At 41.1% G+C, this 25,768-nt stretch overlaps 1 protein-coding gene across 3 annotated transcripts in view; it reads left to right on the forward strand.

Moving 5' to 3' along the window:
• Positions 1–25,768, forward strand: part of SIL1 (SIL1 nucleotide exchange factor) — a 249,518-nt gene that overhangs the window by 166,741 nt on the left and 57,009 nt on the right. For all 3 annotated transcript variants that reach the window (XM_045794580.2, XM_045794582.2, XM_045794581.2), the window contains 2 exons: positions 12,026–12,217; positions 17,538–17,659. In XM_045794580.2, coding sequence (XP_045650536.1) covers positions 12,026–12,217; positions 17,538–17,659 — 314 coding nt within the window. The remainder of the gene's footprint in view (positions 1–12,025; positions 12,218–17,537; positions 17,660–25,768) is intronic.

The following is a 25,768-nucleotide window of genomic DNA, read 5'->3' on the forward strand; positions in this document are numbered from 1 at the left end:
ATGTGATACTCTTTCCAGGGAGTTAGTAAGCCTCCCAGACAGCCTTGAAAGGAATCACTTTCTGCTTGAAGCTATTAAAATAACATGGGGTTATGTTAATATTGTAAAATAATTTAAAGGGCAGTTAATGCCAAATAAGTAATCCTTTGTAGACAATATAAAAAAATATACCAATGTTGGGAGCATTTCATTGTTTAGGATCCAACTTTGCGTTATATGTTTGGGGAAAATGAGGCACAAAGCAGAGATAATCATACTCTCCATTATCACAGACAATAGTGAGAAGAAAAGAGATTAAAACCAGATCTCGTCACTTACACTTGGATTAGACACAAGCTTAAAGAACAGAGGAGCTGGGCTGGGAAGGAAGCCTTGATCCTTGTTGATGTCCTTTGAACATGTAGCAAACGTATTCCCTGTTCCAGGGCTCACGTTCCTTACATGTACAACACAGGGGTGGAACAAGAGGATGGCTGATGTTTCCTCCAGTTTTAAATTTGTGTACAAACTAAGGGAATAAGAAGGAGAAAGAGGCAGAATTGCAGCCCCTCCCTCATGTCTGGGAGGGCTTGTGGGTACAAACTTATACCAGAAAGAAATCTTAAACTTGAGATGGATCATGAACTCATGTGATAGCCAGAGAATGTCCCTCATCATTTAGAAATATCCATATATATATCTTTTATTTGATAGAAAGAGCACGCAAGCACAAGTGGGGGAGCAGCAGGGAGAGGGAGAAGCAGGCTTTCTGCTGAGCAGGGAGCCCGATGCGGGGCTTGAACCCCGGACCCTAGGATCATGACCTGAGTCGAAGGCAGATGCTTAACGGACTGAGAAACCCTCCATTTACACTTCCATTTGAGTCCTGTCCTTGAAAGAAGCTCCTCTGATGGCTACTTTAGAGACCTTTCTAAGTTCTCCCTTCCTCTTATCCTCGTCACAGTTCTCTTTTGCTTTGTCTGTCTCTCTGCCAGTGCCCCAGAATCCTGGCAGAATCTTGGAGGGGCAGCATCAGGTTCTCGACAGCTTGTATGTTAAGTGGAGGAGGGCTTACATCCCTTAGATCCTTTAGAGTTAAGCGTTTCTGAGACAAATAAGTGTGTGTGTGTGTGTGTGTGTGTGTGTGTGTGTGTGTGTGTTGGGGAGGACCTAATTAGGATGTGTTAATATGCAGACCATGTTCTCCATGTCTTTCCTCATCTTAGTGAAGTCACATCTCCCAGTATGGGGAGTGCATATGGTATGAGAAAATGAATAGCAGGATGGCAGTAGCAGCAGCAGTGGTTGTAGGAAGGTGATAGATAGAATTTCATCCTATCACAGGTTAGGAGAGTAAGGAAAATCATATCCTCTTAACTGGTGAAGCAGAGGGCAGAGGAGACAGTTGTGTGCCTAGGTGCTTAGGGCAGAGATTGATGTTCCTGTGGCCAGAGTTGGGTCGTTCTCATTCGTCATCCCCTCACCATGGGCTCCATGTGGGCCTGTTGGGAACATAGCAGTCAGCCCCTGATCCATGTCTTCTCTGTGGGTGGAAGACCTACTCTACCCATCCCTTCTCTTTGTTCTCTTTCAGTGATATTCTTTCCCATAGTAAAGTTTGTATAGAAAAGTATGAATATTATGAAAATATTTTTTAACCTCACATCTGTCAGAATGGTAAACTTAACAAGTATTGGTGAGGATGTGGAGAAAGGGGAACCCTCTTACACTGTTGATGGGAATGCAAACTGGTGTAGCCATTGTGGAAAACAGTATGGAGGTTTCTCAAAAAGTTAAAAATAGAACTACCTTTTGATTCAGAAATTGTAGTACTAGGTATTTACCCAAAGGATACAAAAATACTGATTAGAAGGGATATAGGTACCCTGATGTTCATAGCAGCATTATCAACAATAGCCAAATTATTGGAAAGAGACCAAATGTCTATCAACTGATGAATGGATAAAGAAGATGGGTGTGTGTGTGTGTGTGTGTGTGTGTGTGTGTGTGTGTATACATACATACATAACCTACACAGTGGAACATTACTCAGCCATCAAAAGGAATGAAAGCTTCCTTTTTGCAATGACATGGCTGGAGCTAGACTGTATTATCTCTGCTAAGGCAGAGAAAGACAAATACCATATGATTTCACTCATATGTGGAATTTAAGAAACAAAACAGATGATCATATGGAAGGGGGAAAAAAAGAAGGAAACAAACCGTAAGAGACTCTTAATGATGGAGAACAAACTGAGGGTTGATGGAGAGAGGTGGATGGGGGATGGGCTAGATGGGTGATGGGCATTAAGGAGGGCACTTGTGATGAGCACTGGGTGTTGTATGTAAGTGATGAGTCCCTGAATTCTATTCCTGAAACCAGTATTGCACTGTATGTTAATTAACTAGAATTTAAATAAAAATTAGAAAAAATAAAAACAAATTAAAATTAAAAAAATATTTGTTAAATGTAAAAGCAAGAGATTAAGTTTTCAGTTGATTTTTTTTTAATGAAAAAGAATCCTTTCCCATTGCAAGAGAAGATCCCAATATCAGTACCCAAATGCAGGATCCTTGTTTAAGCTGGTTTAAGTCAGCTGCCAGTTGGAAGATAAGCTTGACACACTCTTTCTTTACTTCTATGGAGTGTAAGTTGTTGGCTTCTTCACTGAGGTGCTGGAGCCTGGGGTTTTTCTCCTGCTTTCATTTGGAGCCTGTTGGGATTGACTCAACTCACTGTCAGTGCCCTTGGGACTGACAAATAAATTGACTTGAAGTAGTTTGGGGAGTTTCTGACATGTCTTGAGCTCTTGGCTGCAGATGGCATTATACTTTGTGTTTATCAGTCTTTAAACTCAAGTCGTGTGGTGGCTTGCAAGAACAGGATGGTGCTTTTGCTATTTATAAAGGCAATACTGTCAAATACTGTGCCATATCCTATCATTTGAGTGAAGGTTTTCTTGACTTGATTTTTTTGGGGGGAAGGGCACCAATTCTGTTGTATATGTTCGTACCTTAGATTTAAATGAATCAGTCCTTCCCAGAACCCCTTGCCTTGTGGAAAAGCTCCATCTAGCCAAACAGATTTAGACTGTTACTGTTGAATCTGATCCCTTTATACCTCAATTACCATACAAATGGCTTGATGCTTTATTTTATTATGTCAGCTGTTCACCTGTATCCTATAAATTGCTCCATTTAAAAACATGACCTTCTTAAACTTTTGATGCTGGACAAGATAAAGTAGACTCATTTGCTAATCTTTCTCCTGCTAAGGACAACTAAAAACCTGGACATAATACTAAAAGCAAATATAAGAAGACGCTAAAAGGTGGGAAGAAGAAATTAGACTGGCTAGCAACCTTGGAACTTGAATAATAACATGATAGTGAGTTCCTTGGGCATTCTTTTTGCCCTTTGTATATCCCAGAATGGGCATTGGAGAAGCCCACATCCAGGAAATGCTTACAGGTACAGATAAAAAAGGCCCTGAAAAAGAACTACTCTTTCTAGAGAAATTACTAGGAGAAGGACAGTCTAATAGAACTAAATCCTTTTTGACAATACCTGTCCTACTTTAGCCAAAGACGATGGAAATCTCCCACCCCACCCTTAGTACAAGTGGAAGTTGAAGGTAAACTTGGATTTCCACCTCCCACTTGGTGGTAGTACCCTGCAGTCTCCTTCTTCCACCAGAGTGATGTCAGCAGAAGCCAACTGGGTAGGCTGAACTTCTGTCCCCTGTTTATGGCAATGATACGATGTGATGCAGTATTCTGCTACCTTGACCAAGGTGGCATCAGTGAGCCTTAAACAGAGAGCTGGAATATCCACCTTCTGCCCACACCAAGTGTGGAGCCTGGTTTTCTTTTCTTTTCCTTTCCCTTTCTTCCTCCCTCCCTCCCTCTGTCTTCTTTTCTTTTCTTTTCTTTTCTTTTCTTTTCTTTCTTTCTTTCTTTCTTTCTTTTTCTTCTTCTTTTCTTTCTCTTTCTTTTCTTTTTCTTTCTTGCTTTCTTTCCTTCATTTTCTTTCTTTCTTTCTTTCTTTCTTTCTTTCTTTCTTTCTTTCTTTTCTTTTCTTTTCTTTTCTTTTCTTTTCTTTTCTTTTCTTTTTCTTTTCTTTTCTTTTCTTTTCTTTTCTTTTCTTTTCTTTTCTTTTCTTTTCTTTTCTTTTCTTTTCTTTTCTTTTCTTTTCTTTTCTTTTCTTTTCTTTTCTTTTCTTTTCTTTTCTTTTCTTGCGAGAGAGGGAACACAAGCAGGGGGAGTGGGAGAGGAAGAAGCAGGTTCCCAGCGGAGCAGGGAGCCTGATGCGGAGCTCAATCCCAGGACTCTAGGATCATGCCCTGAGCTGAAGGCAGACACTTAACGACTGAGCCATCCAGGCACCCCTGGAGCCTGGTTTTCCACCCTCTACATTGGGAGTAGCAGGCTGCTTCTGTTGGGGTGGTGTCAGTAGAGGCCAAGAAGGATATTTGAATGTCTTTCCCTGCCTGACACTACCAAGGTTTTTCACTTGGAGCAGAGGTGATGCCATTTTGTGAGAGGGGAAGGGAGGTGGTAGTGAATGGAGAATCTATAGTCTGACCTTCTACTTGGTGGCACTGAGATAGTGTGAGGCATCATTTTGCTCCCCACTCTGGGACATTGTCAGTGAGGGTAAGTGAGGAGCCTGGACTTCCACCCTCACACCAGCATCAGTGGAGCAGTGTCTCAGTTCCCTCAGCAGGGTGATAAAGAGGCCAAGAAAGGACTTCTTGTCCCAACGTAGAGTGTCCAGTGGTGGCTGGTGATGTTCTTCCTCCCCCTAACTAGAGACTGGTAGTAGGATTTTGGAGAGAAGGGACCTGGAGAAAGGGATTTCACAAATGAAGACTTGGGCATGCTCTCTGGTGACCCACGTGAGAAACTGACCAGAATTAACACAGCAGAAGATATGATAACTGAAACACAGTGTGAACTAATGCCAGGTTTCTAGATGAGCCTTTGGCAGGTTATAAAGGAAACAGACCAAAATAACACTGCAAAGGGTCTGGAAACTAAATTGTCTTAGAGTCACAGCCAAGAAGGACAGAACCAGAGTATTAAACGTAAACATTTTAACTGCTTGCTGAAAAGGAAGATTCAGTAGGTTTGAGAAATCTTAAAACTTAATAGCCAAAATATCCAGGATACAAAAAAACAAACTTGAACTAGGAAAGGCAGTTAATAGATACCAACAGTGAGATGACACAGAAGTTTGAATTACCTAAAAAGAATTTTGAAGCAGTTATAAAAATGCTTCAACAAACGATTATGAACTCTTGAAACAAACAACAATCTCAGTAAAGAAGTAGATGATAGAAAAAAGAACCAAATGGAATTTTTAGAACTGAAAAAATACAACTAAAAATGTTTAGAAATCACTGATGAGGGCTCAGTAGCTGAATAGGAAAAGAGAGAAGAACCAGTAAACTTGAAGACAGATAAAAATGATTAAAAATAGGAAAAAATGAACAGAGATTTTGGGACCTGCGTGATTATAAGAAAAGATTTAACATTTCTGTCATTGGAGTCTTAGCAAAGGAGAAAGAGTACTAAAAAAAAAAATAATAATAAAAAAATATACTAGAAATAAAGATGGAAAAATCCCCAAATATGAAGGGCATAAATGAATAGATTGATGAAACTGAATTTTCAGTAGGATAAAATCAGAAAAATCAACACCATGACTCTTTGCCGTCAACCTCCTGAAAATTAAATACAGAAAAAATGTTGAAAACAGCTAATCAGAAAAAACATAACTACTTTAGGGTACAGTGATTGACAGTGCGTTTCTCATTTGAAACTACCAAGACTAGAGTATGTAGCACAATATTTTTGAAGTACTAAAAAAAATGTCCACTCAGAATTCTATAGCCAGTGAAAATATCCTTCATGAGAGAAAGAGAAATCAAGACATTCTTACACAAAAGTAAATTGAAAACATTTGTCACCAGCCGATGTACCTAAAAGAATGACTAACGAATATTCTCCAAATAAAAATGAAACAACAGTAGATGAAACTTGGAACCATCAGGAAGAAGAAAAGAACAATGAAATGAATGAAAATAAGGGGAAAAAGAATAGACTATCATTCTCTTACGTTTGGAAACTAACGTTTGATAGTTGAAGCAAAAATTGGGACATCTTCTGTAGCTCCATATACATTCAACATGAGTTTCACTGTCAGAGTTACCAGTTTGTTTCTTTGCTGCACTTTCATCTTTCTTGGCCTCTTCTTTCTTTTGATTACATTTTTAGGAAATGTTACGTGGGTTTGTCATTGGCGGTTGAGGAAGTCCTATGACTACACACTTGAAATCAGTGTATGAACTGAGTAATGAATTTGCAGTGACCCGTCAGACAGTCTTGGAAAGAAGTGATGTGGTCACCCACTCAACATCATGAGCATTTATGTTATATGTAGTGAGTTGTGGATTGAAGAGCCAGCAACAAAGTTTGTACTTCAGGCAATTACAGTTAAATGAAATTTGTAGTAACTGAAATTTGAGTAGTGTTGGGAGAATGGTGTTATTGAAACTATAGTATTTGAACTTGGTGCGTATAAGATCAGTGCAAATAAAGACTATCTGATTAAAGACTTATATCTAGAATATAAAGAAGTCTAAAAGCTCAGCAGTAAAAATCAACAACATATTTAGAGAACAGGGAAAGGAAATGAACAGATAATTCACCAAAGATGATTTATGGATGGCAGATAAGCACACGAAAAGATGTTTGATGTCTTTAGCCTTTGGAGAAATGCAAATTAAATCCACAATGAACTATCACTATACATCTGTTAAAATACCTAAAACAAAAGTGGTGATAATGCTAAATACTAGTGAGGATGTGGAGAAACTGGGTGTTTCAGACACTGTTGGTGAGTATGTAAAGTGGTGAGTCACTGTGGAAAATAGGCAGTTTCTTATAAAACCAAACATGTTTATCACATGACCCAACAGTTGTACTTGTGGGCATTTATCCCAGAGAAGTAAGAACTTGAATTTATATAAAAACCCTTATACAAATATTTATGTGATTTTGTTCGTAATAGCCAACACCTGGAACAACTCAAATGTTCAACAGGTGAATGGTTAAGCAAACTGTACATCTGTATAATGCATTATTAGTCAGCATTAAAAATAAACGAACATTGATACATGTGGTAACTTGAATAGATCTCAAGTGCATTATGTTCATATAAAAATACTACCTCAAAAGATTACGGACCTTGTGATTCCATCTTTATAACATTGTCTAAATGCCAGAATTCAGGAGATGGAGAACAAAGTAGTGATTGCTAGGCACAGGGATGAGTGGGAGGGTGAGGTGCAGCTACAGAGGGGTAGCACAGTGGAGTCGTTCGGTGGTGGTGGAATAGTTCGGTAGCCTGACTGTTCTGGTGGATACATGAATATATATATTGGATAAAATTGTATAGAATAATATACACGCATATATGTGCAAATGTGCACATGTAAAAGCTGATAAAATCTGAGGAAGTCTTCTAGTCTAATTAACATTATTATACCTTTGTCATTGTCTTGGGTTTGTTAGTGTACTGTTACATAAGAAGTTGCCATTGGGGGAAGCTGAACCAAGGGTACATGGTATTCTCTGTATTATTTTTGTAACTTCCTGTGAGTTTATAATTATTACAAAATAAAAAGGTGTTTTTTTTTTTTTTCTTAAAATAGGCCCTCTTCCTGAGGGCCAGGTAACCATCACTTACGTGAGGTGGAGGTGACACGTTTCTTACCCTGCTCACTTGCCTGTCATCCCACAGCTCTAGGCAGTGACTCAGCTTCCCCAGACCTCTTTGCCGTGCCTTTGGAGGCCATCCAGAGTCCTTTAGCTGGGTGTGGGGAGAGCATTTCACTTCAGGCTAAAACAACCTGAAGAAGCAGGATATGACATCCCATAGATGGGATTGCTCTGCTAGGAGCTTGGTCTTTTTTAAGAGAGGCTGATTCATTTCTTTGGTTGGTGTTTCTATGGAGTACTTATAACTGGGGAGAAAATCCATAGGTAATAGATGAGCAATTTGGAGCTGACAGCTGCTCATCATTCTGCTTTTTATAAATATTCGTGCCTTTTAATTTTTCTTGGAAGATAGAGACATAAACCACTGTGACCTTTTGGACTCTATAAGCACTGTCCTCTAAAATTGGGAAGAAAATGGGAGTGTCACATATATAAAATATCTAATTAAAGTCTTTTATTCACCTCCAACATAACTTCATTTAAAAAATTTTTGTGTGTGTGGGGTGGGGAAGGATTGAGAGAAGATTGAGACTTGAGTATAGTACATACAGTAATTTAGCCACTTCAAACAGTTGAACAAATTGTACACCTGTAGTTAGATTGACAGTAATGACAGTGATTTAATTTTCATCAGCAAATTGCTCCCACTCTGATAGCTCTTTACCCACAATTTCCTGCATCCGGGTTTCCCTAAAACGTTGCTGGATTGGGCAGGGCAAAGCAAAGATGTTCAGTGATTGTAGAAGATGCAGAACCAAGGTGTAGATTATTCCACTTTAGACCTCAGCCTTTTCAACTGAGGTTAGGGGTTGAAGGTGAGCTTACATTGCTTCCCCTGACCTCAGTGATGGCAGCAAGAAGACTTTCCATTCTTCTTGAACATTAGAAGTCAGACTGGGATAAGTGAACCTTGGAAAATCTTGAGTGTGTTTTTGGGGCAGAGGTCTATACAGGTAGACTTTGAGGACGCTGTTCTGTGGGCATCTTGGAAGGTACAGGTATGCTTTGAAGACAGTGTGGGTGTGCTTCCAGACCACTGCAGTAGATCAAGTCAGATTAATTTTTTGGTTTCCCAGTGCATGTAAGAGTTAGGTTTACTCTGTACTGCAGTCTACTAAATGTGCAATCGCATTATGTCTAAAAGACAATATACATACCTTGATTCAAAAAGTACTTTATTGCTAAAAAATGCTAACTACCTCGAGCTTTTAGTGAATTGTAATCCTTTTGCTTGTGGAGGGTCATGTCTCAATGGTGATGGCTGCTTGACTGATGCGGGTGGTGGTTGCTAAATATTAGGGTGGCTGTGGTGATTTCTTAAAATAAGACAGCATTGAAGTTTGCCACATGGAACAATTTCATGAACAGTTCTCTGTAGCATGTGATGCTGTTTGATAACCTTATACCACAGTAGAACTTCTCTCAAAATGAGAGTCAGTTCTCTCAAACCCTCCGACTGCCTTATTAACGGAGTTTATGTAGTGTTCTAAATCCTTTGTTGTCATTTCAGCAGTCTTCACAATATGGTCACCAGGCGTAGATTCCATTTCAGGAAACTGCTTTCTCTGCTCACCCATAAGAAGCAGCTTTTCATTTGTTAACGTTTTATCATGTTGCAACAGTTCAGTCACATCCTCAGGCTCCACTTCTAGTTCTAATCTCTCGATATTTCCACCACATCTGCACTTACTTCCCCCACTGAAGACTTGAACTCATCACAGTCATCCTTGAGTGCAAGAATTGACTTCTTTCGAACTCCTGTTCATGTTGATAGTTTGACCTCGTCCCATTATGTTCTTAATGGGATTTAGAATGGGGAATACTTTGCAACAGGTTTTCAGTTTACTTTGCCCAAATCCATTAAAGGAATCATTATTCATGGCAACTGTAGCCTTACAAAATGTATTTTCTTATTATTATAGTTAAGACTTGAAAGTTGAAATGACTCCTTGATCCATGGGCTGCAGAATGGATGTTGTGTTAGCAGGCATGAGAACAACATTATTCGCGTTGTACATTTCCCTCAGAGCTCTTGGGTGACCAGGTGCATTGTCCATAAGCAGTAATATCTTGAAAGTTTTTTTTGTCTGACAGTAGGTCTCAATGTTGGTCTTAACATATTCAGTAAACCATGTTGTAAATTGAGATGCTGGCATCCAGGCTTTGTTCCATTTATAGAGGACAGGTCAAGTAGATTTAGCTTAATTCTTATGGGCCGTAGGATTTTTGGAGTAGTGAATAAACATTGGCTTCAACCTAACGTCAGCAGCTGCATCAGTCCCTAACAAAAAAATCAGCCTGTGCTTTGAAGCCAGGCATTGACTTCTCCTCTCTAGCTATGGAAGTCCTAGATGGCATATTCTTCCAATGGAGGGGTATTTTGTCTACATTGAAAAACTGTTGCTGAGTCTAGCCCCCTTCATGAGTTAGCTAGATCTTCCAGAAAACTTGCTGCAGCTTCTATATAAGGACTTGCCGCTTCACCTGGCACTTTCATGTTACTGAGATGGCATGTTTTCCTAAACTTCATGAACCAACCTCTGCTAGCTTCAAACTTTTCTTCTGCAGGTTCCTCACCTCTTTCAGCTTTCATAGAATTAAAGAGATTTTAGGACCTTGCTCTGGATTAGGCTTTGGTTTAAGGAAATGTTGTGACTGGCTTAATCTTCTATCCAGACCACTAAAACTTTCTCCATATCAGCAATACGACTGTGTTGCTTCTTAAATTTTGTGTGTTCACTGGAATAGCACTTTCAGTTTTTGTCAGGAATTCTTTGCATTCACAACTTGGCTAACTGGCACAAGAGGCCTGTCTTTTGGTTATTTCAGCTTTTGACATGCCATCCCCACTAAGCCTTTGACTTAAAATGAGACATGAGACTCTTCCTTTCACTTGAATACTTAAGAGGCCATTGTAGGGTTAATAATTGGCCTGATTTCCAAAAATAGACAAGGCAAGAAACAACAATTGTTGGAGAGGATGTGGAGAAAGGGGATCCCTCCTACATTGTTGGTGGGAATGCAAGTTGGTACAGCCACTCTGGAAAACAGTGTGGAGGTCCCTTAAAAAGTTAAAAATGGAGCTACCCTATGATCCAGCCATTGCACTACTGGGTGTTTACCCCAAAGATATAGACGTAGTAAAGAGAAGGGCCATATGCACCCCAATGTTCATAGCAGCAATGTCCACAATAGCTAAATCGTGGAAGGAACCGAGATGCCCTTCAACAGATGACTGGATTAAGAAGCTGTGGTCCATATATACAATGGAATATTACTCAGCTATCAGAAAGAACGAGTTCTCAACATTTGCTACAACATGGACAGCACTCGAGGAGATAATGCTAAGTGAAATAAGTCAAGCAGAGAAAGACAACTATCATATGATTTCTCTCATCTATGGAACATAAGAACTAGGATGATCGATAGGGGAAGAAAGGGATAAAGAAAGGGGGGATAATCAAGGGGGAATGAAACATGAGAGACTATGGACTATGAGAAACTGAGGGCCTCAGAGGGGAGGGGGTGGGGGGATGGGATAGACCGGTGATGGGTAGTAAGGAGGGCACGTATTGCATGGTGCACTGGGTGTTATACACAACTAATGAATCATCGAGCCTTACATCGGAAACTGGGGATGTACTGTATGGTGACTAACATAATAAAAAATCATTAAAAAAAAATAATTGGCCTGATTTCAAAATCACTGTGTCTCAGGAAATAGGCAGGCCCAAGGAGAAGGAGAGAGATGGGGGAATTGCCTATCAATGGAACAGTCAGAATACACAAAACATTTGTCAGTAAAGTTCACTGTCTTATATGGGTGTGGTTTGTGGCACCCCAAAACAATTATAACAGTAGTATCAAATACCTCTGATCACAGATCACCATAACAAATATAATAATGAAAAAGTTTGAAATATTGCAAGAATTACTGAAATGTGACACAGACACAGAGTAAGTAAATGCTGTTGGAATAAATGACGCCAATAGAATACCTAAACGCAGGTTCCCACAAACCTCCAATCTGTAAAAAAAAAAAAAAAAAAAAAAAAAAAGGCAACCTCTCTAAGTGTGACAGAGTGAAGTGCAGTTAAATGAGGTGTTCCTGTGGGAGGATTTTTTGATAGTACAGATGAAAGAAGGTTTTGAATCCTGGAGCAGTAGTTCTTTGAGAATGGGCATCCATGGTAGATGACAGCTGTCTTGGGGAGATATCTCCAATTGATCTAATTATCTCTTTGCTTCAATTATCTTCTTAGGCAAGGCAGGCCAAGGTTAAACGACTCTTTCGTCCCATCGAGGAGCTAAAGAAGGACTTTGAAGAGCTGAATGTTGTCATTGAGACCGACATGCAGATCATGGTACGGCTGATCAACAAGTTCAATAGTTCCAGCTCCAGCCTGGAAGAGAAGATTGCTGCACTCTTTGATCTCGAATATTATGTCCATCAGGTACCATATTTCTTTGTCCATAAATCTGACTTTTAAGTAACATCTTCAACAACAAACCTTCCTGCCTTAAATCCTAAGAAAATATCATCAGCATCTTCACTCCTCTCTGAGGGCATCTAGTATTTTTAACCTAGGCAATAGCTATTGTAGTAAGATACTTTCTGGAAGAAAAGACCAACCTCTTTTTCATTTGCAGTGTTATGTCCATTATTTTTTCAGCACCTATTTTGTAGTAGGGGCAAAACAGGCATGATCCCTGTTTCATGTAGCTTATAGTCTGGAAGAAGGAACAATTAAATCGTGAACAATTGAACAGTGAACAATTAACAATAAAGTAATGAGATAATTTAAACTCATGATTGTGATAAGGGCTCCATAGAGTTGTATGGGAGTACATAATAGGGGAACTTAGCCTAGTCAGGGGTGTTGAGGAAGGCCTTTGTAGATAAAGTTTTATTGGGACACAGCCAGCCGCATCTGTTTCTTTATGTATTGTTCTGTTGTTTTGGGCTGTTTTTATGCTACAGTGGAGTTGAAGAGTTATGACGAGACCTTGTGGCTCACAAAGCCACAAATCATTACTATCAGGCCCTTTGGAAAAAGTTTGCCAGGCCTTGCATCAGAGTACCTCAGGCAGAGGAAACATCATGTGCAAAGATTTTGAGGTTGAGAAGAGCTTGGAGAAATTAAGGACCTGGGAAATAGAGGATAGGGTAGCATAAATAAAATGGAAAGGTTAGATAGAGATTCAGAGAGGTGGAATTGGGAATATCATGCTCTTTACGATTTTACCCTTGATTTTAAGACCCATTGGAGAGTTTGCGGCAGGGAAAGGACTGATCACGTTTGTGCCATAATTATAAGAGTTAGTATTTTTTGAGCATTGTCATAGACAAGGCTCTTACTCAAGTGCTTTGTACACACCAGTTCATTGATTTCTTCAACTGCCTTACGAGTGGGTGCTGTTACTAGTTCCATTTTGTCACAGAGGCAAAGAAGACACAGGTCACACCTGATATTACCCAAGGTCACCCAGTTAATGAGTGGTAGAGCTGGGATTTGCAACAAGGTCTGTTTGACCCTAAACTGTGCTCTTAACCTTTTGGTCACTCTGTCTCTCCTAGGATACTGGTATCATTTGAATGAAGCTCAAAAAGACATAGGTAGATCTAAGGAGAAGGAGCAAGAGAAGTTTATTTATTCAATAAATTAATTTATTGCATGCCTGTTAAGTCCCAAGAGCTATTTCAGGCACTTAAAGTACATCTGTGAACAAAATTAGAGCTTAGCTTCTAGTGGAAGCAGATAGATAATAAACACAATAAGTAAATTATGGATGGTGTGTTTAAAGTTGTTAAATACTGTGGGCAAATAAAAAGTAGTTCATGGTAAGGATTGGCAGTATTGGAAAGGAGCATCTCGGGAGAAACGGCAAGTACTAAAGCCCTAACGTGGAAGCATGTCTAGTGTGTTTGTGGGATCAGAGCAAGTCATTGTTTAGTTGGAGCTAAAAGAAGAGAGAGGGACGTAGACAAAGCTTAAACAGATAATGAGGGGAAGATCATGGACCGCCTTGTTGAGCATGGAAAAGAATATGAAACTGGACTAAAGGCTGTTGAGCAGAACAACAACATTCTCTGACTTATTTTTAAAGGATCCCTCACCTGCTTTGTTGAGAATTAGGCTGTAGGCAGGGGGTGTGGGTCGAAGCACGGAAACCAGATAGGGGGCTGTTGCCATAATTCAGACTAGGGACCAGGGGGCCCGGGAAGATCATGTAATCATAATCAAAAGGTTGTTTGAGATCCTCATTAAGACACAGATCTTCAACATCCTCCCACGCATGACTGCGTCCTTGTTCTCTATAAACTAGGCTAAAAGACATTCTTTCTTTCTTTAGGATTTTGCCAGCCTTTGTGGTGAGAGAGGATGAGTGTGTACTGTATCTGCAGGAATTATGATGCAGCCTCTTCATCTTTCTTTGCTTATAACTCTTTCTCAGGACTCAAATAGCAGGTCTATGATCCTCTTAGAGAGAAAGTGGGCCTGAGTTCTTTTTCCTCTTTCCTGTGTTTCTCTCCAGGGTGAAAAACAAGAATTCCAACAGCTTTTCCGTTACAGATATTTAAAGGATTAAGGATCTTAGGGGTTATTGGCCAACTTAGTCGTGCTCTGATCTTGGCAGCTTTTATTTTTTCTCATTTAACATACTTGGGTGAATCTTTAGGTATCAGGTTTCTGTAGACTCTTCCTTCAGTTGAGCATAAAAGGCCAGAATGACTCGAAAGCTGATCATACCTAGAGGAGAGTGAGTACATAGGAGGCTAGCACGGCCCTGACAAAATTTTTTTTTTTCATGCAAGTCTGCTGGTTATCTGGCAGTGTTCTCTCTAGGGTGATGTCCTATTCTGCTTTCACAGGTTACTAGGTGGGGTAAACAGGTTCTTCAACATCACCTAACTCAGTTTGAGGTCACACCAGGAACCGCTTCCCTGGTGAGGCCAAACGTACTCTCTTTGGCAGAAGAGCCATTAATGTTCTGAGTCAATGGCCTTTGGATTGGAAATACAAGGTCCTTGCCTTAGGCTGGTATGTCAGGCTATCATGCAGCAGTGTTGAGTTGTGATTTTACAAGGGAATTAAAGAAGACACAGCTTAACCTTTAATTCTAGTTGTGATGGGGAATTCAGGTAATTCAGTGCTGGCGTTGTGGAAGATAGGACTTATGTTGCTGGGAACGTCACCAGTCCACTCCTGTTCTAGGCTCACTGAATAGACGCTTTGAGGAGCCATGGGGTTCAAAGACCCAAACTAAATCTGCCCAATGATTCTTCACAGCCATATTGGAATTAATATATTTCTATTTTTTTTTATAAGATTTATTTTTTTAGAGAGAGAGAGCATGCATGTGCATGTGGGAGGGGTGAGGGGCGGAGGGAGAGAGAATCTCAAGCTGACTCCCCACTGAGCATGGAACCCGATGTGGGGCTCACTTCTGCAACCCTGAGATCATGACCTGAGCTGAAATCAGGAGTTGGACACTTAACCAACAGAGCCACCCAGGCTCCCCAGCCATATTGGAATTATTAAACAGGATTTGTCAAAAGTAAAACCATGTGTTTGGAAAATGGCTGTGAGTTACTTATGAAATGCAGCCTCTGTCTGCCCCACGTACCCTAGGGCAGTGTGTTTGCCTTTCCTCAGATGTCTCCTCAGTTATTTACCATAGTTTCTCCCTTTCTCTATTTCCTGTTCTCTCATTATCTGGCCAGTGTTCTGGTTCTGTCTTTTCCTCTGGAGTGTTGGCACAGTGCTTACTGTGTCCTTCCTCACGAGCTCCCTCTCTCTACCTTGAGTTTCTGTCCACCTGTCTCACCCCGTCCTGAAGGCAGCCTGGGGAAAACTGTGGCCCCAGACCTAGATGTGGAGCTGCAGACCTGGGCCCTGATCATGACTTCTCCCGTGTGATGCTGAGCAGGGCCCAGATTTGGAGCTTGATCTTCTGTGTGTATGGTGGGCAGGACAACTCTTTTCTTCCTCATCTTCAGTGAAATAAGAAATGAGAAAACATATTGAAAAGGTTGAGGTGCTTATATAAATGTTAGAATTTATAACATCCTGAATTGTCTTTGTAGTAATAAAGATAAACTACATCTGCAACAGAACCTCTATGACTCTGTTGCTTTAGGGCTATTTGCCTGGCAGCCACTCTGTCAGGAACTCCTACCAGTTTTGACAAGTCACCACCCCAGGCATTGAACGACAGGACTCTGAGCCATGGCTTTGTTATCCAGAAAACTTGGGGGGGGGGGAATCAAAAAGAGGCAGGGAGTTCTTAGATTTTAAAACTAGACTGCATGAGAAAGGAAGGCTCATGAAGTATTATTTGTACTTACGTCAGCCAGACACCCAACTCTGAGTCTCTTCCCTAGTTGGCGGGCCTATGGTCCAGTAATGACTCCTCTTCATAAGGACAGATTGAGGCAGAAAAATCCCAGCCCTGACTGGGGGGCCTTTATGGCAGAGCAGACTCCACACTTGCTTCAGAACCCTGGCTTGGCCGTCTCTTCAGGTCTCTGGTAACAAGGACCCGTCCATTTTGTCAGCACAGATACCCTCAGCTGCCTTTGTTACTCACTGTGGAGTTTATTTCAGTAACGTTTGTTTCTGATCATATTTGTTCATTGGTTTAACAGTTACTTAGCACCAAAGTATACGTTCAGCACTGTTCTAATCACTGGACCTATAACAGAAAAAAACCCTGTTCTTGCGGAGTTTATAACAGAATATATAAAAATTATCTTCTAAGTGGTGAAAACAGTCTAGGTCCACCCAGAAACAGAGAGTCAAGTCCTTCAAACTCAATTTCTCTGTTAGAGTTTTTGTCTAGTTTGTAAGTGCACAGTCAGGTAGGAAATGGAGGCATCTGGAGGAAAAAGGTGGATAGCAGTCACGGTGTTGGGCAGGCTTCCTACATTTCCCTGAAGATTTGTAGTGTGGGATCAGACTGTGGGCAAGAGGCAGTCTTTGTAGCAACAAACGTATTTCCAAGGGAGATTGTAGTTACTACATGGAGAAAATAGGATCCAGTGACCTTTCTGAACAAGTTGAGTTTTCTTGTTCCAGGATACTAAGGAAGCCTGAGGAGTGAGATTCTCTATGTAATAAAAGGGAAATAGTCTAGACTTGGGACTTTGGACCTTAAAGGATAGCCTAGGCCAGTGCCATTTGATAGAATTTTATTTGATTATGGAAATGTTATGCACTATCCAATAATAGCCACTAGCCAGTAACACAGGCCTAGAGAGAGAGTTTTCTGTGCAGATTTTATTGTGAATGTCCTCAGAATCAGTCAGGCTTAGACTGTCTGAAGTGAGGAAGAGAGAGGACTTCTTTTTTTTGTAAGTGTCTGCTTCTTCCACTCCCTGCGCTGGGACTGGACATGAACAGGAAGCACGGCACCATTTAGTAGTCCTGATGATGCCAGATCTTTGTGTTAGCAGCTTGTACATTAGGAGCAAGCTTTGTGATTCATTAAGGTTATAGAATTTTTCCAGGACATGTTTGGCATAAGCAATAGCTAGGTGCCATTTTGGCCATTTCCCATGCAGGTGCTCATAAATCCTGTTAGATGAATTCGGAAATCTCAAATTTAAGAATTTAATTTGTTATTACAGATCTTTTCTAGTTGGTCAGAATGGCCACTGTTGCTTTTTACTCTACTTTTTAAGTTTTTTGGATACTAACCAAAATAAAGGCAATAAGAAGGGCCCTTCTTTCCTTGATGGCTATACTATACTAAGCTGTGCCTTTGTTGCAGATGGATAATGCACAGGACCTGCTTTCCTTTGGTGGCCTTCAAGTGGTGATCAACGGGCTGAACAGCACGGAGCCCCTGGTGAAGGAGTATGCTGCGTTTGTGCTGGGGGCTGCCTTTTCCAGGTGAGCAGCATAGATGAAGATCCCACTGGCCAGGATAGTTAGGGCCCTTCAGGTGAAGTCTAGCTTTACTTTTGGCCTAATTGGCCTGGAAGGAGGTTACAAGTGAACTCTTGCACAACCCTATCTACATTTCATTGTAATCCTAATGAAACTAGGGTAAGAATTTGATTCTGCCCTTACTCCAAGTAGATAAGAATTTTCACCGCGTTGTTACCATGTGTGACTCTCTGTTCCCTCTCATCTTACAGACATATAATAATGTATTTTAGGTCACATTCTCTGTTGCATTCAGAGGTAATAAAAAGTTAGACCACCCATAGCTGGTTGAGTGGAAGGGAATGACCTCTAAGAGTTGATCCTTTTGCAATGAAGCTACATCTGTTGATGAATGTTGAACCTGACTGAGGAGGGCCTTTGGGGGGGGGGTTATGCCTTCTCCTTCTTGTCTGGTACCAATCAACATGCAGTCAGGTTATTGTACTCTTTGGGTTGGAATTTGTTTAAATTTCAATTAGTCTGGCATATGCTAGAAGAGTGATAAGGCAAGAGGAATGGGGACACAGCATCTCTTAAGAGTGGATGCAGAAAGATGTGTGGGTACCACATCACAATACTAAACAAGTCAAGATGTCTTCAAGCTGCAGTTGGTCCACTGGAGCCACAGTTCCTTTCATTTTTGAAAATATGTTCTTAGGACTATTTGTGCTTCTAAAATAGGAACCAGTATTCTGATTCTTGGTGCAAGGGCATGGGTAGTATGCTATTAGGGGTTGCTCTGCTAGGGTGCAGGAATTAAGATGTTACAGGAGAAAGGCTATTGTAAACATTTTTGCCATTGTAGGCTTTGTTTTGAAAAGATTTCCTTTGCCTTTCCTCCATTCTTATTGTTATTTAATTGGAATCTCAGACTGATGTCTCCTTACTGTGAAAGGCTGCTGGGTCTTTTCTTAGTAAATTGATGGGCAGAGCTGGTAAGGCTGGAAGAATTGTTCCATGAGGGAAGGCTGAGCACCCTGCAGGCCTTCGTGCCCCTTATCACTAACCTGCTTGGATCTTCAAGCCCTGGTTATCCTGTGGTTGTGTTTTTGACAGTGTAGGCTGTGGCTCCCAGGGCACTCTGCCTCCCTTGGTCTCACCTACCAGACCCAGACAGTCTCTCAGGAAGCCCAAGGAGATGTATACCTGTGCTGCTACTGGAAGGGTGGAGGATCTGTGAGTTTGTCATAGGTCGCTGTGATTTCAGCCCTGGAGAGAAGTCCAGTGTCTTATCCTTATGGCTTCAGAGGCTTGAGAACTTATGGAAGCTCACTTTTTTGTTTCTCAAGCCATGAAATAACTAAATCAAACATTATTAACCTCTCTCCCCAGACTCTTTTTGAAATTCTTTCCTATAATTCCAAGTACCTTCTTTCCACTTTCAATATGAGCAAATTATCCTACATGTCCCTTGCCATTGCTTCTGGAAGCACATTTCTTGGGGGAAACTGTGTAACATCTTGATGTCACATCTTATTTAAATGAGACTAACTAAGGAACTTGAGAAGCATGCATTAGGCCTGCTTAGCAGGCCATAACTCAGCCAGGGGTGTGCCAGTGTGTGGTGTTATTAAGACTTATGCTTGATTGTATTAGCATAAGACCATGTTAACTTTTATGTGGCATCACTAAAATTTAAATAGAGATAAATATAAAATATCGCAACTTAGTGTTTTGGTGGCAAGCAAACTGCTATATTCAAAATGTTCTAGCTGGGCTTTTGATGGCCCACTGGAGGGCAGTTACAGTGATGGCATGGTATGGCGCCAGAGCTTTTGGAAGCCAAAAGCAGGCTCCCTAAACATCATGAAAATGTGAGTATTTTATGCAAAGAGGAACTTGGTGCAAGGTAACTCTTTCCATGCAGAGAAGTGGGCTTCAGTGCTCTAGTCTCATATTCATCATTGACTTCCAGTGTCCTAAGTGTTAGTCTTGTAGCTCCCTACCTGCCCCCAGCATACAGTATACGCGTGTGTGCGTGCGTGCGCGTGCACCCCCACCCCCACACTGATGTGTTTGGCAGCTTCATCTTTTCATGGTTTCTTTCCTTTCTTCCCTATCTCACTGCCCCTTTCCCCCACCCCTCACGAGGACCCCCTGTTGCCTTCTCTCTCTCCATTCCACGCCCTTTCTTCAAGTCACTTATTTTCACTGGCCTTTCCCTGACCTGATGCCATCTCACGAGGGCACCCGTGTGTATCTGTCTACAGTCTGACCTACCAGGAGTCTTGGAGTCCCGGACAAGTCATTGTGCTTCTATGTGCTAGAAGTCTCATAAAGGCCTTGTGAATTTCAGAGGTCAATCACTCACACAGTGAGTGTGTGATTGGGTGAAGTTGCTCTTTTTCAAGAGAGCATTCAAGCTATAGTGAGCTTAGTAGAATCATGGAGTCCCAGGGCTTGGTGGTGTTATTTAGATATCATGGGTAGGAATACTGCTCATTCAGTCCACGTGTTTGAGTGTGTGGGAGCATCAGGCAGACCACTGCACCAAGAGTCAGAAAATCCAGGTTCGAGTCTAGTGTCTGTTATTTACTGACTGTTTACTCATGGACAAGTGATTTTACCTTTCTAAGTCTCACCTTTTCACCTGTTTTTTTTTTTTTTTTTTAAGATTTTATTTATTTATTTGACAGAGGCAGTAAGAGAGGGAACACAAGCAGGGGGAGTGGGAGCGGAAGAAGCAGGCTTCCTGCTGAGCAGGGAGCCCGATGCAGGGCTCGATCCCAGGACCCTGGGATCATGACCTGAGCCGAAGGCAGATGCTTAACCAACTGAGCCACCCGGGCGCCCCTCACCTTTTCACCTGTTAACTGAAAGCAATGATAGTCATTTTCTGCATTTCATAAGGTTGACTGAATATGAGGTAACATAATATGCAGGTCCTGTGAAAAAGCTTGTAAAGCACCTGTCAGTGATAAGTGGTGTAACATCATCATGCTCACCATGTGTCCTTTTTGCTATGAGTTTTCACTATAAGACAATTTTTACTTCTTGTACTTTCACAGTACAAACCTTTATCTTCCTGATTTTCTTTTCTGCTTATGTTCTGCATATATCTCTTGGTGCTAATCTTGATGCTTCATGTTTATTTGCCTACTTGGGTTAATTGCTTAATAAAGCCTCCACACACAATTCTGTGGATAAAGAGATATCTTGCCTGGTGTTAACCGTGAAGCAATTATTCCAAGATCAAGAGGAAAGAGTTGACATAAATGTAATTGACGTGGCCACTGAATGTTACGTGGCTCCTGAAATAGTCTGTTCCCTTATTTAAATATTATTCACACTAATTTAGGGGTCACAGACACTCATTTTCTGCTGTTTGTTGCCTTTGAATAAGGCAGATCGCGCTCTTGCATAAGAAGATATGCGGAGGTGGGGAGATAGGGGTCTGATGTGTTTGGCAGCTTCATCTTTTCATGGTTTCTTTCCTTTCTTCCCTATCTCACTGCCCCCACCCCTCACGAGGACCCCCTGTTGCCTTCTCTCTCTCTGTTCCACGTCCTTTCTTCAAGTCACTTATTTTCACTGGCCTTTCCCTGACTTGATGCCATCTCACGAGGGCACCCGTGTGTATCTGTCTACAGTCTGACCTACCAGGAGTCTTGGAGTCCCGGACAAGTCATTGTGCTTCTGTGTGCGAGAAGTCTCATAAAGGCCTTGTAAATTTCAGAGACTATGCAGCCTTCTGTAATCTGGTTTTGGTTTTATTTCTCAAAGACAGAAGTACTTTGTCTTCTCGGCCTAACTACCAGCTGCCTACTTTTGTTTCTCTCTTACCTCTCTATATGTAGCCTTTACCATTTAACTGTCAGGAGTTAAATTATCAAGAAACTGGTGTGCTTGCCCCAGGGAGCCCTGGCTTTTGCTGTTTTCATGCCCCTGTCTCCATCATTTTTCATGTTCTATATCCATCTTTAGTAACTCACATTCTCATCTGCATATGTATGCATTATTATGCAATTAAATGGGATTGTAGGTCCTCACTGAATGCAGTACTTTTGTTTGAACTGTCCACAGTTTGCAGGGGTCATGGACCTGTGCCTGGTACAAAAAAAGATGTACATGTGCCATCAGTCATACTGCAATTGTGTTCTCTTATGATGGATCCCTGGAACAGGTTTCTGTTTTAGCCTCTCTTCTTGGCATCTGCCTTGGAACCTCCTTAGCAGATTTTGTGTTAGTTGCATCTCTTTATAAAATGAATGTCTTCCCCACTCCCGACCCTGCACCCCCTTATCCCACGCTTTGTTGGCTCTCTGGTTTCCTCGGTTATGCTCTTCCACTAAAGTTTTACCAATTCATTTTTTTTAAAGATTTTATTTATTTGACAAAGAGAGCACAAGCAGGGGGAGCGACAGGAAGAGGGAGAGGGAGAGGGAGAAGCAGGCTCTCCGCTGAGCAGGGAGCCCAACATGGGACTTGATCCCTGGACCCCGGATCATGACCTGAGCTGAACTCAGATGCTTAACCGGCTGAGCCACCCATGCACCCCTTACCAATTAATTTTTAACCATTGGGCCAGTGTCCTGTCACCGACTCCCATCTCCCATCTGTGGGCCTCTGATTTCCAGATTTCTTTCCTGCTATCCTTAGTGAATTTTAGTGCTCTCCTCCTGCTTGATGGCTTTTGTGAGTTTGCTGGGCATTAACATTCTCACCTGTATTGACCTTTATCTTTACTTCTCTTATCTGGTAAATATCTTGAAATTCATTACCCATTTTTGTCAATATCTCATGTTCGCTCACCACCTCCATATTCACATTTTCATCTCTCCTGTCAAATCTGGTTTTTAGCCTTATTGTGACCTTCAGCTTCTGCACATCTTCCTGTTTTCCCCTTCCGTTAGTGCTCCTCACCCTTTTCCCTCTCTCTAGACTCCTTTCTCTTTGCCCACAATGTTCTCAGTTATCCACTGACCCCTTCCCACCTACCTCACCATTGCCTCCAACATCACAACCTATATTTTCCTTCCCTTCCAAAGTCCATGAAATAGTAGACAAAAAGGGATCCAAGTAAGTGCACATGACCATTACGTTCCTACTGTTCCTTAAATTTTTCAAGAGTATTTTGGAATCATTAACATCTCTGTAGCAGTCAACAATGTTGACCACTACTTTCCTTTGAAAACTTTATTTCTTAGGGTGCCTGGCTGGCTCAGCCAGGGCAGTGTGCAACTCTTGATCTCAGGGTTAGGGATTTGAGCCCGACAGTGGGTCTAGAGAATACTTAAAATCTTTAAAAAAAAGAAGAAACAACTTTACTCCTTGGCTGCCATGTGATTGTGTTCCCTTGGTTCTTGTATCTCTGGAATTAATTATTCCTTCTTCCTTGCCTTTTATGGCAACATCATCCTCTTACTGTCTCCTTATTATAGCTGTTCACCAAGATTTTTTTCTGGCATTTTCCCTTTTCTCTCCCGGTGGTTCTATCTATTCACGTGGTTTCAAATCCTGCCTCATCGTGGATGATTCCAGTATCTATGTTGAAGTCCAGCTTTTCCTCTCAAGTCGCATCCTCCATTTCTACCAGACTGTCTGACTGCACCTCAAACTCAAGGAGAAGAAAGTGGAATTAATTTTTGTCTCTCTCACAAGCTAGGTTTTTCCTCCCACATTCTCTTATCTATTCTTGGCAGTATGATTGTCGTAGTTACCCAAGCTTGAAACTTTTGAGGGATATTTGAGTCGTTTTTGTCCCATTTTAGTTATTTAGTTGGTGAATGAATCTTTTGGATTTTTGTTTTCACTATTGTGTCTACTAAAAACTATTTGCCTTTTTTAAAATCTGTTTTAAGGAACCTTGATGTTGTAAGGATAGCAACATATTCAGGGAGAGGGTTCCCTCTCCCAGTGCTAGGAAATGAATAATCTGAACCAAGAACAGTAATCCCATTCTTTGTGAATGTAGATGGTTTTAGCGATGGGCATCTGACCCAGTTCTGACCAAAGAGAAGTGAAGAGATGTTTCCTGAGAAGGCTTCTGGGAAGCTTTTTTTTGCTGTCTTATAAAAAGAAAGATAGTAAGGAGACCCTGCCCACCTCTTCGTGCCTTGATTGTGGTTGTCTTGGAACCACAGCAGCTGGTTTAGACCAGTGAGGTGAGAAGCACAAGGACAAAAAGCCAACCTGCTGAGGAGCCTAAACAATAGAGGGGAAAAAGCAGAAGGAGGAGTCTAGGTCCTTTATAATATAGTTTAGCCACTATATTGATCTAGCAACCAGCTACTTTCAGACTTTTGTTGTGCGAGATAAACATATTTGTTTTTTAGAAATCACTGGTGGGGCGCCTGGGTGGCTCAGTCCTTAAGCGTCTGCCTTCGGCTCAGGGCGTGATCCCGGCGTTCTGGAATCGAGCCCCGCATCAGGCTTTTCCGCCGGAAGCCTGCTTCTTCCTCTCCTACTCCCTCTGCCTGTATTCCCTCTCTCACTGGCTGTCTCTCTGTCAAATAAATTTAAAAAAAAAATAGAAATCACTGGTGGTCTTTGTTCTGTTACTTGTAACTGAATATATTCATATTCATAAAATTTCCAAACTGTGTCATATCTTAAATTCCTTTTACATTCTCTTTGCTTCTTCACAGCATTCATCTCAATTTGCAATTACATCTTTGTTTGATTACCTGTTTGTTTATGTTTATTTATTTAAATTTCTGGGAGGTTGGGGAGGGGCAAAGGTAGAGGGAGAAGGAGAATCGCAAGCAGGCTCCATGCCCAGTGCAAGCCCAATGCAGGGTTTGATCTCGCAACCCCGAGATCATGACCTGAGCTGAAATCAAGCATCAGGTGCTTAACCTACTGAGCCACCCAGGTGTCCCTACCTGTAGATAACCTTAGAATGTATAAGAAGGATAAGATTTGTTTTCTATCTTCATCTCGTTGTCTTCCTACCATATAGTACAGAACCTTGCATTGAAAGCTAGGAAATAATGAATAAATGAATGAAGAAATAAAAGCATAAACTTGTACCTAGGAAATGAAGTGTTTCCCCAGATAGCATATGGGGGTGGAGTGGTGAGTGCTGTTATGATTAATGATGTAATAGTGGATGATTCAGATACCATTCCTTGACCCTTTAAAATCTAAAGTTGTGGAAATAAGTATGTGCCCCCCACCCCTGGCTGAAGGCCCAGAAAATTGAAGGTCAGAGATTGGGATGAGGTCAGGCGTTGGAGATGCCAGCATTTGATAGAAATCCAGATCTGACTCCCTAGGACTAGTTCTGACCTCTTCACTCCAGGAGCTAATTGTTCACACTCCTCCTGTGCCAGGGGAGGTGTTCAAACCATCTTATATCTGATAAATTGATTAGCATATTAACCTGGGTAAGTTGGATAGCCATACCTCTTAAAGCTGCATTCAAAGTCTCATACCTTTTTTCAAATGGCTATTAATCACAAATGGAAAATGAGCTCTGAGCCTGACCAGCCACCCGGACAACTGCAGAAACCAAGATTTCATTCTGGTGAGGGAGGCACCACTTTGCTTAATGAACTTGTCCCTTGTATTTCTTTTGAATCTGTCTTTGTGCTGTGCCCCTGACTCCTCCACATCCTCTGTGTGGCTGCCTTCAAATTTTTTCATTTATTGACTACCTCCTTCTTAATTTGTTCCTTGCATAACTGCAGACCACAAAGTACTATCTTTTCAACTTTATTAGTGTTCGTTGTTTGAACTCCTAAACTGATTCTTAAATACATCTGATTCTCTGTGTATGCCAGTTCTTTCCTTTTCCCTAATAAAATTGAAAGCTTCTTGAGATTGGACACTGGTTTCCAATTCTGTGGCACCCACAGAACTTTACAGAGGGTATGTTTTAGAACGTTTCAGGATGCAAAGCAAATAGTCTAACATAAAAGCTGAATCCACCAAAAATCGGTAGGAGAAATTAAGCCACTAACAGCAGGGAAGCTTTTTATTTTCTCTTCTGTTTTGTTTCATTTTTCTTTCAATGAATCTATATTATATTTGTAATTAAAATTTAAATGATAGGTAACAAAACAGAACTGGGGGACTTCTGTATCTAGCAAATGGTGGTTTACATTTCCTAAGGAGCATTCTTGGTTCAGA

The sequence above is a fragment of the Ursus americanus genome, chromosome 5, assembly GCF_024610735.1.
Source record: "Ursus americanus isolate L20-20 chromosome 5, mUrsAme1.1.p, whole genome shotgun sequence".
Lineage (NCBI taxonomy): Eukaryota > Metazoa > Chordata > Mammalia > Carnivora > Ursidae > Ursus > Ursus americanus.